The 16,035-nt window shown below is 49.3% G+C and overlaps 1 protein-coding gene across 4 annotated transcripts in view; it reads right to left on the bottom strand.

Moving 5' to 3' along the window:
• Positions 1–16,035, bottom strand: part of arhgap22a (Rho GTPase activating protein 22a) — a 385,586-nt gene that overhangs the window by 26,680 nt on the left and 342,871 nt on the right. For 3 of the 4 annotated variants that reach the window (XM_072491734.1, XM_072491735.1, XM_072491737.1), the window contains 3 exons: positions 7,467–7,674; positions 4,412–4,544; positions 622–695 (listed from right to left, as the gene is read on the bottom strand). In XM_072491734.1, coding sequence (XP_072347835.1) covers positions 622–695; positions 4,412–4,544; positions 7,467–7,674 — 415 coding nt within the window. Of the gene's footprint in view, positions 1–621; positions 696–4,411; positions 4,545–7,466; positions 7,675–12,694; positions 12,895–16,035 lie in introns of those variants that run through there. The other variant, XM_072491736.1, reaches the window with a different exon arrangement.

Raw genomic sequence — 16,035 nt, 5'->3', positions numbered from 1 at the left:
CCACTAAGCCACCCTCTCCCCTTATATTCTTGCTGAACATGATATACATTAACAATCTGGAAGAATGGACTGAGGACACAGTTGCTAAGTTAGCAGATGATGCAAAGCTATGCAGAGGGACATACTATTGAGGAAGCGGGGGGGGGGGGGGGGATTCTGCAGAGGTTATTAAACCCCTGCAGACTGAGGCATTTCCTTTATTCCAGTGCCGATCGCGGACTTTCCTATCCCTCAACCATCTCCAAGATTGCCTTGCTGTCCCACTCCAACCTTTCGCTTCCCTCTCCATCTATCGGTACGACAGAGACTTGACTAAACCTACCGACATCTACCCAGCTCCATGCAATGACAGCATGCCTGGAACTGCAAGTATCTGGCTTTCCACCTTGGAAATAGATACACCAAGCATTGCCAAAACACTTATTTTACTTCAAGTTCTCGTATTGGCAGCAATCGCCGCACACAAAACATGTTTCGCAATTGTGTTTCGGCCCTGGAGAGGGAAAACAGTGTGAAATATTGTAGAGCAGCACAAAGGGACGAGGAACACACATCCGTGATGGCTTTACTGTGTCACTGAACCGGACTACTGGTTCCGCCCAGTCATGCTCGAAAACCCACCTGCAGATATATTTGAGGAGATTGTAATTGGCCTGAGGCAGATTGGTGACCTGTTTGAACAGCTCCTGGACGCCCTGAATAAAAAGAAGACCAGATGGTCAGTTCGCGTTTTAGTTCTGGCAGATGACTCAAAGAAAAAAAACCCAGGGCAATTTTAATCTGACCACCTCCAGTGCAAACCAGAGAGGTGGCCAGTTAGAATCACCTACCTTCCCCATAACCACCAGGTGGGCAACTGTAACCAGTTCAATTCTGCAGGAGGCGCAAAGCAGTCGGGGCCCATTGGAAACAGTGCCTGAGATCAACGGGACCCAACTGCAATTTTTTAGTCGGTGGTCTGATTAGGCAGAAGAAAGACTTCCATTCATAAAGCGCCTTTCACAACCTCACACCGTCGCACCATGTCCACCGAGGGCCAATTTAACATAGCCAATCCACCTAACCCACACATCTTTGGACTGTGGGAAGAAAACGGAGCACCCGGAGGAAACCCACGCAGACACGGGGAGGACGTGCAGACTCCGCACAGACAGTGACCCAAGCCGGGAATCGAACCCGGGGCCCTGGAGCTGTGAAGCAACAGTGCTAACCACTGTGCTACCGTGCCGCTGTGGAGTGGGTTGAATCTTTGGAATGATCTGCCTCACAAACTGACAGAAGCAAAGCCCATCAGAAACGTTTCAACGGGACCAGATGCTATAAAAGGACAGATGGAGATAGGTGCAAGGATCTCATCCCATTCAACAGGTTTCAGGGTTGTCCAGGGTTTGAGGCACTCTCAGAACTCCACCAATCTCCAACTCCCCTGACAGTAGTTCTTAAAAAAAAAAATTCCAATTAAGGCGCAATTTAGCGTGGCCAATCCACCTAACCTGCACATTTTTGGGTTGTGGGGGCGAGACCCACGTAGACATGGGGAGAATGTGCAAACTCCACACGGACAGTGACCCAGGGCTGGGGTCAAACCCGGGCCCTCGGCGGCATGAGGCAGCAGTGCTAACCACTGCACCACCGTGCCGCCCTCACAGTAGTTCAACAAGAACATTGCTACTGCTGTACTCTCGTGTAATCTGCCGCGATGCTCTCAAGTGTATTTACATTTTCAGCGCAATCGCAGCTCAGGCAACTAAAGCTAACAGATTAAAGGGCCTGCACCACTGTAATAAGGGGTTTAGCAATCCTTCCAATTAATTGTTGAATTGGGGACATGGTGCGACTGGCAGTGTAGGCAGGCTCGCTCGACATACAGGGCATCAGCGTGAGGCCAAGACTGCTTGACCGTGCTGCCAATCTCGGGCTGCTTACTGCGAGCAAAGGCCCAAATTGGCTCCAAAGTGAAGCAAGGCCTCTGCCCCCAGACAGTCTCCAACCACCTTCACTCTGGACACTGCCTGGGTACCAAACTCAGGGTCCATTTACACTGGAACTGCAGAGTGGGCGGGAAGTTAGCCTGTGCGGACGCGACAGTTGTCAGGTGAATCCGACATTCCCGTCGAGGCTTTCAGTTCTCGTGAATAAACTTCCGGCCTAGTTCCTTTACACTGGATTTAAACTCTTTAAACATCTTTCCCTTATTAAAGAGCACTGAGGTCCCCCCAGGTCATAGCGGGAGTTTCTGTCACTCTTCACTGGGTCAGTTGGTCTTGCTGTGTTCTGATATGCAAATGTTCACAGCAGCATTAGTGCAGGGGGGGTGTACTGATAGACACAGTGACATTGGGTCACCTCTGCTTCGACCAGTAGGGATGAGAAGGAGAAGGCAAGTCAGAAAATGGCGCACATTCGGGGGCGATTTTTGGAGTGTCGGAAGACCCGGGAGTCCAGGGGGCGGGCGGGGCTGACGTTTTGGCCGTTGCCTCCTTGGTCGCCCGGAGACGGATCCTATTATCCTGGAGGGACTCGGAGCCCCCAAAATCGGGGGTGTGGGTTAGCGACATGGCCGGGTTTCTCAGGCTTGAGAAAATTAGGTTCGCCCCGAGAGGATCAACGTTGGGGTTCGTTCGGAGTTGGCAGCCATTCATCGACTTCTTTCGAGAAAACTAAACTGTTAGCAGATACGATGGGGGAGGGTTAGGGAATGGGGGGCGGGGGAGGAGGGTTAGTTTAGTTTAGGCGGGATCAGCGAGAGGAGATGGAGGGACTGGGAAATTGTATATATAAGCCATGTTGGCTGGGTATGGTTGTTGTCTGGGGGGGGGGGTTATGTACTGAATCATGTTTACATTGTTTTGTATTTTCTGTTATTATAAAATCATAAATGCCTTAATAAAATGTTTTTAAACAAAGAAAATGGCACACATTCGCAGAGAACTCTTTGCTCTTTCATGGATAGGGTGGGTATAGAGGGATACGGCACAAGGAAGTGCTGAGGGTTTCGGCCAAGGGTGGTATCATGACCGGTACAGGATTGGAGGGCTGAAGGGCCTGTTCCTGTGCTGTATTGTTCTTTCAACTGCTGTAATACGTTATTGAGATGATGTTAAACAGTACTACATACCATAATTCGCGACGCGTGGGGAACCCCAGTTTTCTGGCCCCAAAAATCATATTTTTCCACATACTCAACATCTAGGTTGACCTCCTTTCCAGCCATGACGTGGTGGACTTGCACTAGTTGCCACCCTCAATTGTTCTCCACAAAAATACATGTTTTATTTACAGGTACCTTACAACTTGACCAATGGGGTCGAGCAGGGGATACGGGCTGTTTTGCAAAGGGGTCTGGGAGTTGAACAGACGCCCACTCTTTGCATTGGAAGCAGATGACACTTCAAAAATTGTGACTTCCCATAACGTGCCAACCGCCTTTTTATTCAGTATAAAAGCTGGTCCCCATCTTTGGAGGGATTTTATCGAGGCTTCAAAGGACGACTTTTACGCTGACGTCTACGGTAATTTCGATCAGAACAAATTATTAATTTCTTTGTCCAAACAGCAATTAAATCTTTCCCCTAATGGAAGGGAGACGTCATTGCTGCAATAAGTGCCTCCACCAGATTCTTGCTGCATTGCGGGTGGGGCGGTGGTTAGCACGGCTGCCTCACGGCGCCAGGGTCCCGGTTCAATTCCGGCCTCGGGCGACTGTCTGTGGTGAGGAGTCTGCACGTTCTCCCCGTGTGTGCGTGGGTTTCCTCCGGGTGCTCCGGTTTCCTCCCACAGTCCAAAGGGGTGCAGGTTAGGTGAGGTTACGGGGATAGGACGGGAGGGGGAGGGGGGGTAAGTGGGCCTGGGTAGGGCGCTCTTTCAGAGGGTCTGTGCCGACTCAATGGCCAAATAGCCTCCTTTTGCACTGTACGGATTCTATGCTGGTATTCGCCAGTCACCACCCAATAACTGTGACAGTAAATCAAATCTGGTTATGCTAAATGTGTTGGTAATTGTAAAGATTTCTTACACTGGGAAAGAGGACACAATTTGTACGGTCAGCCTCTCTACTGCTTTCTGTACAAAGGCAGACAGGCTCGCTGCGTATGTCCCCGGTGTCAGCTATTGTGAACCAAGATCAGGCTCTTCATGAACGTATGACAAGTAGGAACACTTAGGAGCTTCTTGACAGACCTTCAAACCCAATGATCTCCTACATGGAGATCGCTTTGATGCCCTCTCATTGACCTGACACCAAAATGTCACTGGGCAGTTTTGAATCCGTTCTCAGCCAAAAGACGGTCAAGGTAGAAATGAGTGGGTGTAACCGGTCCACTAAAAATCTTACAGGACGGCCCAATTTCTGGGAATGCTGGCAAGGCGAACCTAATGCATTCCGGACCAAACGCACACTGGGTGGACGTACCTCCTCCTCATCCTTAGCCAATAGTTGTGCACATGAGAGGAAGTCTTCATACTTGGCGAATGGGATGACGGGCTCTGGCAGCTCCCTCAGGTACAGCTTCAGCAGGGAAGCAACGGTGTGAACATCGGTGCTCCTGCAGGATCAAAATTGGGAAACATCAAATTCGGGGTCGCAGGACAGTACCACAATTGACTGACATTTTCTGTCACGCCCCGGGAAGTAGCTGAGTGAGTGTAGAACGACCCATTGAAAGGCCAATTGTTCTTCATTCTAGTCCCATATCAGGCATTTGATCCATATAGTGGGCATGAGATATGGAGAATTGCTCATTTTGACTACAAGAGCTTTAGCGATCACTGTGGAAAATGAATCTAAAACAAAATTCGGAAAAATTCAATTTGTGTTAGAAATGTACTATCGACCTTTGATTTTAAGATTGGTGCTGCTGTTTTGTACAGGTGTGATACAAGAGCTAGGGTGTGCTCCAAAAAGGTAGGCAGATTGATTTATTTTCTTTGTTCACAGAATGTGGGCTTCACTTGCTCGGCCAGCATTTGTTGCCCATCCTTCACTGCGCCCTGGGAAGGTGGTGTTGAGCCACCTTCCTGAAGTGCTGCAGTCCACATGGTGTAGGTACGCCCACAGTGCATTGTTCACCCAAACCTCCCCAGTAGCTAACGGGATTTTCCCGCTACCCAAAATGATGTTTTGAGGCTTAAACGAAAGGGATTACCTCTCAACAGAGCTAAGTGCCGATGGCAGTTTTTAAAGCTAAGAGGCACTTGATGAAGTTAAATGTGGGTAAATTGTATGCTGCCGGTTTCAGGGGTATAGGTTGCAAAGGAGGAAGCCACGCCCAGGACCCGGGTTCGATCCTGGCCCCGGGTCGCTGTCCGTGTGGAGTTTGCACGTTCTCCCCGTGTCTGCGTGGGTCTCACCCCCACAACACAAAGATGTGCAGTGTAGGTGGATTGGCCACGCTAAATTGACTCTTAATTGGCGAAACAAATGAGGAGGTCCGGATAACCCTTTTGACCCAAGTAGTGACAATGCAGGTAGGGTTCAAGAAGCAGTTTGATGTGTGTAAGGACAGCTACTTGGTGAGAAGACAGATCGATGGGAGCTGATCAATCAAAAAAATACACAACAAAACTACTTGGACACTCTCTAGGTTCTTGTGTTTTCATTCAAAACCTCTCGATGTGCTTCAACATAATGTGGGAATAAACAGGGGCGGTTGTACTTAACATCCTCCACCAGCCTCCCACCGTGACCATGAGACCGAGAATATTTGTACATCTTAAGTGACTGGAAAGTGACTACGCTGAATGCAGTCAGTGTTGCTAGGACATGAAAGATGGCAAATACATCCACTAGTACAACAGCAGAAAATCCCAGGTGGTGGTCGTAAGCAGGGATTCTACAGATCATCTGTCAAATTTGGCACTTCAATCCCATGTGGCCATGCTGGAAAAAGGCTTCCGAAAGAGGTAGCTCCCTACCGAGGTCCACTCTCCCACCCATCCCGCCCTATCCCCGTAACCCAATCTGTACATCCCTGGGCACTAAGGGGCAATTTAGACAATCCATCTAACCTGCACATCTTTGGAGGAAACCGGAGCACCCGGAGGAAACCCACGTAGACATGGGGAGAACGTGCATTCTTCCACACAAATGAGGCCAGAATTGATCCCGGGTTCCTGGCACTGTGAGGCAGCAGTGCTAACCACAGTGGCATCATATCCCATAGCTGGCTGAACTTCAGGTGTCTCAGTGTCAATGGAAATGAAGCATACCTGGAGATGATGCACCTCAACAGACAGGGGCTTTACAACAATCTGCCAGAATGACAGAATTGTTTACGGTGCAGAAGGAGGCCATTCGGCCCATCGTGTCTGCACCGGCTCTCCAAACGAGCATCATTACTTAGTGCCATTTCCCTGCCTCTTCCCCGTACCGCTGCACATTGTTTCTATTCAAATGATCATCTAAAGCCCTCTCGAATGCCTCGATTGAACCTGCCTCCAACACACGTCCAGGCAGCGCATTCCTGACCCCAACCACTCGCTGTGCGAAAAGTTTCCCCCTGATTCTTCCTGCTTCTTTTGCAAGACACTAGGGTGGGTTTAATTCCCCACACAAACGTACCAGATACAGGCGTTTCTCATGATTGCATACCGCAGATCAGGTTAGATTCGCAATTTTAATAATTTTTATTGATTTACTGGATTATGGGTATCGCTGACGAGGCCAGCATTTATTGTCCATCCCCAGTTGCCCTGGAGAAGGTGGTGGTTGAGAGCTGCCTTCTTGAGCCGCTGCAGACCCCGAGCTGTAGGTGCACCCTCCGTGCTGTTAGGAAGGGAGTTCCAAGATTTCGATCCAGTGGAAAACGGAACCACTGAGACTGAAGTGAAAAGAGAAACGAAAGATTTTGGGCGAGATCCTCCGTCCCGGCAGCCGGCCAATGGGGTTTCCCATTCTGGGCACCCCCACGCCGTCGGGAAATCTGCGGCGTGGGTGCGCTGCCGGTGAAGTGGAGGATGCCGCCGGCGGACAATCCCTCAGCTTGTCTTTGGAAAATGAAAACAGTGTAAAAAATTTTAATGAATAGAACATTAATTTTAAAGAAAGGACAAAAAATGAACGAGGAGGAGGGCAAAAGAAAAAAAACAGGACATGACATTCTGATATACATGATTCCTTTATTAGAAGTCAATATGTTTTAAGTTTGAAGTTAATCTGGACTGGCATGTCCAAGATACAGTTTGTAACTAATGGTGAATCTTACTAAATTGCAGTGCCTTCCGACAACATTGCATCTTAAGTATCAGTACAAAATGCTGTCACTTGCCAATAATACTCAAGCCAAAAAGTAGTTGTGCATCAGGACACCAAGGCTAATGGGGGAATTTAGTTGGGCAGCCATTGGATGGTATAGTCAAGCACTGGCTCCGGAATTTAACTTTTCTCATTAAACAAACATCGGAAGGCTTGAGTGTTCTAACAATGTAAATTTAAAGAATCACCTTCAGCACACACATACTCTCACTACCTGTCAAACAGAGGCTTTTCTCCACAATCAAAGGAATCCTGCAGCTCCTTGACGAGGTTGGCTTGCCCAGGCAAGCGGAATAAGCCTTCTTCAGTGAGGCCATGCTCTCTGATAAAGTCAACACACTGTTCGACCAATAAGGGAGCCAGCCGCTTGCCAAACTTTCTCTCGTACTGCACCGTGTCTTCCAAACGCTGCCCAAATATTCCTGAAACAAATCGCAATGCACAGCTGTGATTTCACTCGGCACAGACTTCAATAATAATTCTCAGAGTTGCAACGCTGCTTTGAAAGCTGGTGCAGTGAGAACTGAAACATGAAGTATCAAAAGTTACAAAGGAGGAGACGACGCACAAAACATTTTAATTACAATGCTGCAGATTGATTTTAAAAGCCGCAGGTACCTCTGTTTTGTAATGGGAAAGTCTTTCTTCTTTTGTGTGGTTTTTAAAAGGTAACTTCAAACACTTCCTTTCCACTCAGCAACACTTAATAGAATACCTAACTTAAGAGACAGTGCTCCCCTATCTGTGCCTTACACAGCTCGGCAAAATACAGACTTTAAAAAAAAGCCCAGGTTGATTGTCTCTCACCTAAGAACCCTCTATCGCAACTTCTTGTCTTTATTGATACTGATCTGCACAATGACTTTTAAACTTCCTTCCTCATATAGGGGACTAACTAAGTTGCAGGGCATCAGATATGACATAGACAATGGACTTCAAAATGCAAGGCACTGTTTCTGGACAGTAGTTATCTTGATTGTTTCAGGACGGCTGGTTCGTGATGCAGAGCGAGGCCAACAGCGCGGGTTCAATTCCCGTATCGGCTGAGGTTATCCATGGTTATCCCCTCGCCTGAGGTGTGGTGACCCCCCAGGTTAAACATCCACCAGTCAGCTCTCCCTCCTCAAAGGGGAAAGCAGCCCATGGTCACCTGGGACTATGGTGACTTTACTTTACAGTTCTGCCTTGTGAGAGAATTGATCTCAAGGACAAATGGGGCAGGAAATGAATGCAGGTCTTCCCAGGGATGAGGACATTCCATGAGCAAGATTTTTATAAACTAGGGAGGTAACAGATGAGCTCTAAACGACCACAGTGATCCTGAGTTAGAGCAGGTACAATCAGCCATGGGTCTTGCTCCTGATTTCTATCCACTGACTCTCCCGCGAGGGCAACATTAATAATAATAATCTCTATTGTCACGAGTAGACTTGCATTAACACTGCAATGAAATTACTGTGAAAAGCCCCTAGTCGCCACATTCCGGCGCCTGTTCCGGTACACAGAGGGAGAATTCAGAATGCCCAAATTACCTAATAGCACATCTTTCGGGACTTTGGGAGGAAACCGGAGCACCCGGAGGAAGCCCACGCAGACACGGGGAGAACGTGCAGACTCCGCACAGACAGTGACCCAAGCCGGGATTCGAATCTGGGGCCCTGGCGCTGTGAAGCCATAGTGCTAACCACTGTGCTACCGTGCTGCCTATTATGGGTATCAACTGGGGACAGGACCATAACTCCCAGTCAAATAGAATGTCCATTAAGCGATGGCCACTGGGGCTACAAGCACCTGTGTAACTATATCCTAGAAAGAGTGACTGCCTTGGGCAGAGAATTACTGGTGGGAGAAACTTGCTTAATCTTGTCCCGTTAACAAACATTACAGTTGGGAGGAAAATATGGTCCGAGTCAGCCCTGTTGATTCTTCTTTTCTCATTCCCATTTGATGTCCTTACGAATGTTGAAAGACACATTTTTTTTAAATTTAGAGCACCCAATTCTTTTTTTCCAATTAAGGGGCAATTGAATGTGGCCAATTCATCTACCCTGCACATCTTTGGGTTGTGGGGGTGTGACCCACGCAGACACAGGGAGAATGGGCTAACTCCACACTGACAGTGACCCGGGGCCTGGATTGAACCCAGGTCCTCGGCGCCGTGAGGCAGCAGTGCTAACCACTGCGCCACCGCGCCATCCCCTAGAAAGACACATTTGAGGAAAGTACATTATGAAACAGTTTGCTCCTGAGCCAAGTTAAATAAAAAGAGTGGATCCACAGTGTGCTGCAGTCTGTTCAAACGTGGACTAAACGGCCCATTTACTTTAGGTAGTCATGCGTTTAAAACCACTTTCCTAGCCTCCCCGGTGCCTCTGTGGGTAAGTGGCGACGCAGGTTAACAAACTCATAAAAAAGTACAAAGCGCTGGGGTTCATTCCGACAGGAATACAATTGAAACGTGTGTCAATCTTATAGGCAACCCTGGTTGGACCATACTTGAGACGTCTTCACAGTTCTGGTCTCCATGTTAGAAAAAATATAGACACCAGCACTGGCGAAATTTAAGGATAGTAACAGAATTGCGAGAATACAACTCCAGGCAGACTGAATAACCCACTGCTCTTTTCTCTGGGCACTTTATGGCACTTTTTAAAATTGTACAGGGTAGATGAATAGGTGATGTTTTCCCAAGTGTTGGGAGTTCAAAGTTGGGGGGTGTAAATACAAGTCACGAATACTTCCAATGAAGGAACCCAGGAGCATCTTCTCTACTGGGAGAGTGGTGGGAATGTGGACCGCTCTGCCGCGTGGAGAAGTTGAGGCCAATAGCATCATTGGTTTGAAGGGAAAGCCCTCTGTGATACTGTGCCACGAAGGATCCCATGTTTTATTTGGCACTATGGGGAGAGCTGCCATTGATCTGGATGGCCTTGGGTTAACAGAGAGAGAAATGCCAAGTTGTCAGCTCCTGATCTTTTATGTCGGTACCTGTGTGTATGCGCCCGTGTGTGTGTGTGTATGTGTGTGTGTGTGTGTGTGTGCGCTGATCAGGTAAGGTCTATTTTGACTGTGGCTCTCATGGTTACAAAGCTTAATCTCAGCCTGGGCTGTCACAGTGGTTCATAGAATTTACAGTGCAGGAGGAGGTCATTCGGCCCATCGAGTCTGCACCGGCCTTTGGAAAGAGCACCCTACTTAAGCCCACACCTCCACCCTATCCCCGTAACCCATTAACCCCACCCAACCTTTTTGGACACTCAGGGGCAATTTAGCACAGCCAGTCCACCTAACCTGTACACCTCTGGCCTGTGGGAGGAAACCCACGCAGACATGGGGACAACCTGCAGACTCCGCACAGACAGTGACCCAAGACGGGAATCGCACCTGGGACCCTGATGCTGTTAAGCAACAGTGCTAACCACTGTGCTACCGTGCTGCCCATCATTGCACTGCATAAAGTACTTCATTGGCTGAAAATGGAGCTTTGGGGCGAATCTGTTGCTGTGAAAGGTTCCTCCCCTTTCATTCTTGGTGCTGTGGTTTTTGGTCCTTCACTGTGGTGTTGCAAAGTGTGGCGGCGGGGGGGGGGGGGGGGGGGGGGGGGGCGCGCAGGGATGCCAGGGTGGAGCACGGGTCAAAGACAGGAGCATGAAAGTGTCATTCCCATTCTGACTCCCAATTAGAACAGCCATCCCCGTTAATCATAAGATCACCAGGTCAACCCTCGCATCTATTGCACATTTCCACAGCTGTGCACCACTTTTGCATCCTTTTTTGATAGAATTAATCTATTTTTAAAAATGTAAATATAAGCATAAATTGTATCATGGAGTGTACCAGTAGCAATAAACTGGTTCCATATCAAATAACGGGAAGTGAAAGTGCTGCTTTTGTTGTCAATCTGTCTTCCTATTTGTCCAATGATAACATTAAACCATGGGAACAGTTGGTTCCGTCATCTTCCCTTTGACCACACGACTTTGATTGGAACAGATTTTTGTCTTTTTCATTGCAAGCTGCCAACAAAAGTCTAACCAATAACCTTTCCACCAGAAGCAGACATTCTCTTTTTGACACAAAATGCTTGTCGAGGTACACAAGGTGACATGGCAACTGGAGGCCATTCCTGGGGCGGCGGGTGGAGGCGGGGGAGAAGTCAGGATTTATTCCCCCTTAAATTCACTTCCACCTTGCTGACATTTCCTTTCACACACACACACAAACGTTTTAGCCATTTCTGTTCCAATGCTAAACTTGCACAAAATTGCAACGGGCTCGTTTGAACCTTTTTCGCTCCAGGCATCTTCTCAGCCACAAAGACGAGAAGCTTTCTTGTGCTGAACACGGTGAGGTTGCCCGTGTAAATCGTCAGCTAAAGGAATACCGAGAATCGGTCTGGGAGAGACCCTCCTGGTCGAGCAGGTAAACTGTTCGGCAGAACGCGGAAAACCTCTGTACGGGCGGCGGATTGTGGGCAGCAGATTGGCACAAGGGGCTCCGGAGGTGAGTGACGAGCCTTCCCATTGTGCTCTGTGCTGTAATCTGGAACCTTTAGCATTTTCCAGCTTTGCAAAGTGCTCAACACTTTCTGGGGGGGGGGGGGGGCAGCACGGTGGCGGAGTGGGTTAGCACTGCTGCCTCACGGCGCCGAGGCCCCAGATTCGATCCCGGCTCTGGGTCACTGTCCGTGTGGTGTTTGCACATTCTCACCGTGTTTGCGTGGGTTTCGCCCCCACAATCCAAAAGATGTGCAAGGGTAGGTGGATTGGCCGCGCTAAATTGCCCCTTAATTGGAAAAAAAATGAATTGGGTACTCTAAATTTATTTTAAAAATAAAAGAAGAAAAAATACTTTCTGGGGAAGCCACCTCTATTAGGGTGGTGGCTCTGTAATGGGGTGGGGGTGCAGGAATGGGCATGTAGAGGAGAGGGAAGGAAGGTTGGGGGGGGGGGGGGGTGATTGCTTCTTTTAAAAACACTGGCCTGGAAACTCAAAGTAGCTCAGTTCAGGGCACCCGCTCCCGGGGGTCACTGTCCGTGTGGAGTTTGCACATTCTCCCCCTGTCTGCGTGGGTCTCACCCCCAAAACCCAAAGATGCGCAGAATAGGCGGACTGGCCAAGCTAAATTGCCCCTTAATTGGAAACAGAAGAATTGGGTACTCTAAATTTATAAAAGAACGTTCAGGGTATCCCCACATCGCCTGATTTTCTGACCCTGACCGCTTCCATGCCATCTCCTGCAAAGGTGCATGTTGGACTGCAATGCCAATCCTGACCTGGGCTAACCACAATAACACATCAATTCAAAAATAAAGCCCGATTGTGCAAACGCGAAGCAGTTGAGATTGTAAGAGCGTTGCGGGAAAGTTGCACTCTTGACAATAACTTCTGCCGCTCATGTTGAGATGAAGGGGTGTTTGAATGAGAAAGAGCCCTCCCTACCTCTCCTGCTCACAAAGCATCGCTGCCAGCGGCTGAGAGACGGCGGGCAGAGTTCAGACAGAGCCCTGGCACACGGGCTGCACAGAAAGTAAGCCTTAGCTTCAGGCATCAGAGCCAGATGGATCCTGGCTGCCCTTCTACCGCCTTGTGACCGCACCTCTCTGCTCCCCATCCATTCCACACACACACTCTTGTGACTGCAACAGAGCTCACCCAGGCAGGTACAGTCTTGCAATGCTGCCTCGAGTTTGATTTCCGGCACACCAGCCAATGCAAACAGCAGCCCCAAGTCCCGGGGTCAAACTTGTGGAAAGTTGTGACAAGAGAGGGCATTTCCCAGCTCGAGCCACTCGCGATATTTCCCTCTGCAAAATCCACCACCTCCCCTCCCCAGGAATAGTGTCTATTCCTGATCACAGCTTGCAGTTGCTGCACGGCAGCTAATCCCTGAGCTGGGTTAACCTAAAATGCACTCCTTCAAACAGCGTTTACCAGGAGGAGGTAACTTTGAATGTGAAACTTGCTGAGTGTTTTAGCATCAAACACACACCTGTTAGAAAGAGTGCACCCTTCAGCCACTCAATATCGTTCAGAAACTGTGATCTAGGCATTGCCCAGTGACCCACTGTAGAGTTAAGAGCTTGGGGAGTCCTTATTCAATTATGTTTCAGCTCAAGGGCTGGCAGCCAGGTCAAGTATTTGACATCATGGACCACATGACAAATAGATGTTGGCATCAGAACAGCTGAACATCTCTTAAAGGGGCACCTCACTGGGTGGGGGGGGGGGGGAAGGGGGGGGGGGAATATTCCACAAACTATTTTTGTTGGAGACGTAAATCACATCACACCATATCCCTTTGCCACTCTGCGTTTGTGCTCTCCTAGATAGTGCTGCTTCAAACAATGCACTTAGACACAATTACATATAACCCTTTGAATACAGTAAAATGCCCCCAATCTGCTGCACAGCATCGCTATCGAATAAAATTCAGCATGTTGCACATGAGATTTTGACGTTTGGTCATGGCGATGAATTTTAAGAGGGTTTTAAGGAGGTGGATAGGTTAGGGGGGGAATTCTGGAGCCTAAAATCCAGGCAGCTGGGGGCAAGGCCACCAAAAGTGGAGTCATTAAAATGAGGAGGTGCAAAAAACCGGAATTAAATTAAGGTCTCAGGGACATTGTGGAATAATAAATATAGTATGCATATATGCATTCAGGGATATGGGACAAGTGCTGGTAAATGGGATTAGGGGAGATTAGGAGTAGTTATTGTCGGTGCAGACTCGATGGGCTGAAGGGCCTTTTTTGCGCTCTATGACTCTTATGACTCTATGTAGCTTCTAGCAATCATAAATTGAGCCACATTGTGGTCCTGACTGATAATCTTACATTGATACTGTGATTTGTAGCACACGCAGGATTGTACAGCAAGTGCTGCCCAATCACGGAAACACCTCTAACATTAGACATTAGGGGCGTCATTCTCCGACCCCCCGCCGGGTTGGAGAATCGCCGGGGGCTGCCGTGAATCCCACCCCCGCCGATTGCCGAAGTCTCCGGTACCGGATATTCGGCGGGGGCGGGAATCGGGCCGCGCCGGTTGGCGGGCCTCCCCGCTCGATTCTCCGGCCAGGATGGGCCGAAGACCCGCTGATAAATTGCCTGTCCCGCTGGCGTGGATTAAACCACCTTTTGAACGGCGGGACAAGGCGGCCTGGGCGGGCTCCGGGGCCCTGGGGGGTGCCCCCACGGTGGCCTGGCCCGCGATCGGGGCCCACCGATCCACGGGCGGGCCTGTGCCGTGGGGGCACTCTTTCCCTTCCGCCTCCGCCACGGTCTCCACCATGGCGGAGGCGGAAGAGACTCCCTCCACTGCGCATGCGTGGGAAACTGTCAGCGGCCGCTGATGCTCCCGCGCATGCGCCGCCCGGGGATGTCATTTCCACGCCAGCTGGCGGGGCAACAAAGGCCGTTTCCGCCAGCTGGCGGGGCGGAAATTCCTCCGGCGTCGGCCTAGCCCCTCAATGTTGGGGCTCGGCCCCCAAAGATGCGGAGCATTCCGCACCTTTGGGGCGGCGCGATGCCCGTCTGATTGGCGCCGTTTTGGGCGCCGGTCGGCGGACATCGTGCCGTTTCGGGAGAATTTCGCCCTAGGTTCTGAGTTTTGAAAGCACAGGCTGATTTGAGTCTGGTCAAGCACTCTTTGCCTATTGCAAACAACCAGAGGAATGTGCTGTTCGATATGATCCACCTGTCATTGGGATTATATATCTGACCTCAGACCGGCATTGAAATTCACATACCACATTTCCCATTTCCGTGCTTGAGAATGTCCTTTTGGCTTGATGGTAACATTCGGTTCGTGGAAAACATCGCTCCAACTGCTACTGCATAGTAGCTCAAACTACTGCAAACCTCCAAACATAGAATCACATCTAACATTGGAGCCTATGATTGGACAGCAGTTGCTGAGCAATCCCTAATGTGTTAAGGATTATATAACAACCGATTTAAGATTATCAATCAGGCATATCATGTGATCCAACTCGCCAAACAATCAGCCCCCTTTTCTCATGCGGTATAAATTGTTGCTCCCTTTGAAATTTGGTATTCTTGTGCCTGTCCTGATGCGTGCAAGATGAAAAGCTTTGACAATTTGTCTCTTTTCAATAATATTCAAGTTCTGTACTACTTACCAACTAAGGGGTAGCACACACGGTGGCACAGTGGTTAGCAGGGCAGCACGGTAGCACAGTGGTTAGCACTGTTCGAATTCCCGGCTTGGGTCACTGTGTGTGTGGAGTCTGCACGTTCTCCCTGTGTCTGCGTGGGTTTCCTCTGCGTGTTCCAGTGTCCTCCCACAAGTCCCAGAAAATGTGCTTGTTAGGTGAATTAGACATTCTGAATTCTCCCTTAGTGTACCCGAACAGGCGCCGGAATGTGGCGACGAGGGGGTTCTCACAGTAGCTTAATTGCAGTGTTAATGTAACCCTACTTGTGATGCTAATAAAGATTATTATTATTACTGATGCCTCACAGCTCCAGGGCTCGGGTTCAATTCCGCCCTCAGGTGACTGTCTGTCTGGAGTTTGCACTTTCTCCCCGTGTCTGCGTGGGTTTCCTCCGGGTGCTCCAGTTTCCTCCCACACTCCAAAGATGTGGAGGCTATGGTGACTTGGCCATGATAAATTGCTGCTTAGGTGTCCAAACATGTGGAGGTTAGTTGGGGATAGGGTGGGGGTGTGGGCCTAGGTAGGATGCTCTTTAGTCGGTGCAGACTCAATGGGCTGAATGGCCTCCTTCTGCACTGTAGGGATTCTATGATTCTACAAATTT

Source organism: Scyliorhinus torazame, chromosome 28 (genome assembly GCF_047496885.1).
Source record: "Scyliorhinus torazame isolate Kashiwa2021f chromosome 28, sScyTor2.1, whole genome shotgun sequence".
Lineage (NCBI taxonomy): Eukaryota > Metazoa > Chordata > Chondrichthyes > Carcharhiniformes > Scyliorhinidae > Scyliorhinus > Scyliorhinus torazame.
Note: the sequence above shows the minus strand (reverse complement) of the source record. Positions and strands in the feature narration are given on the sequence as shown.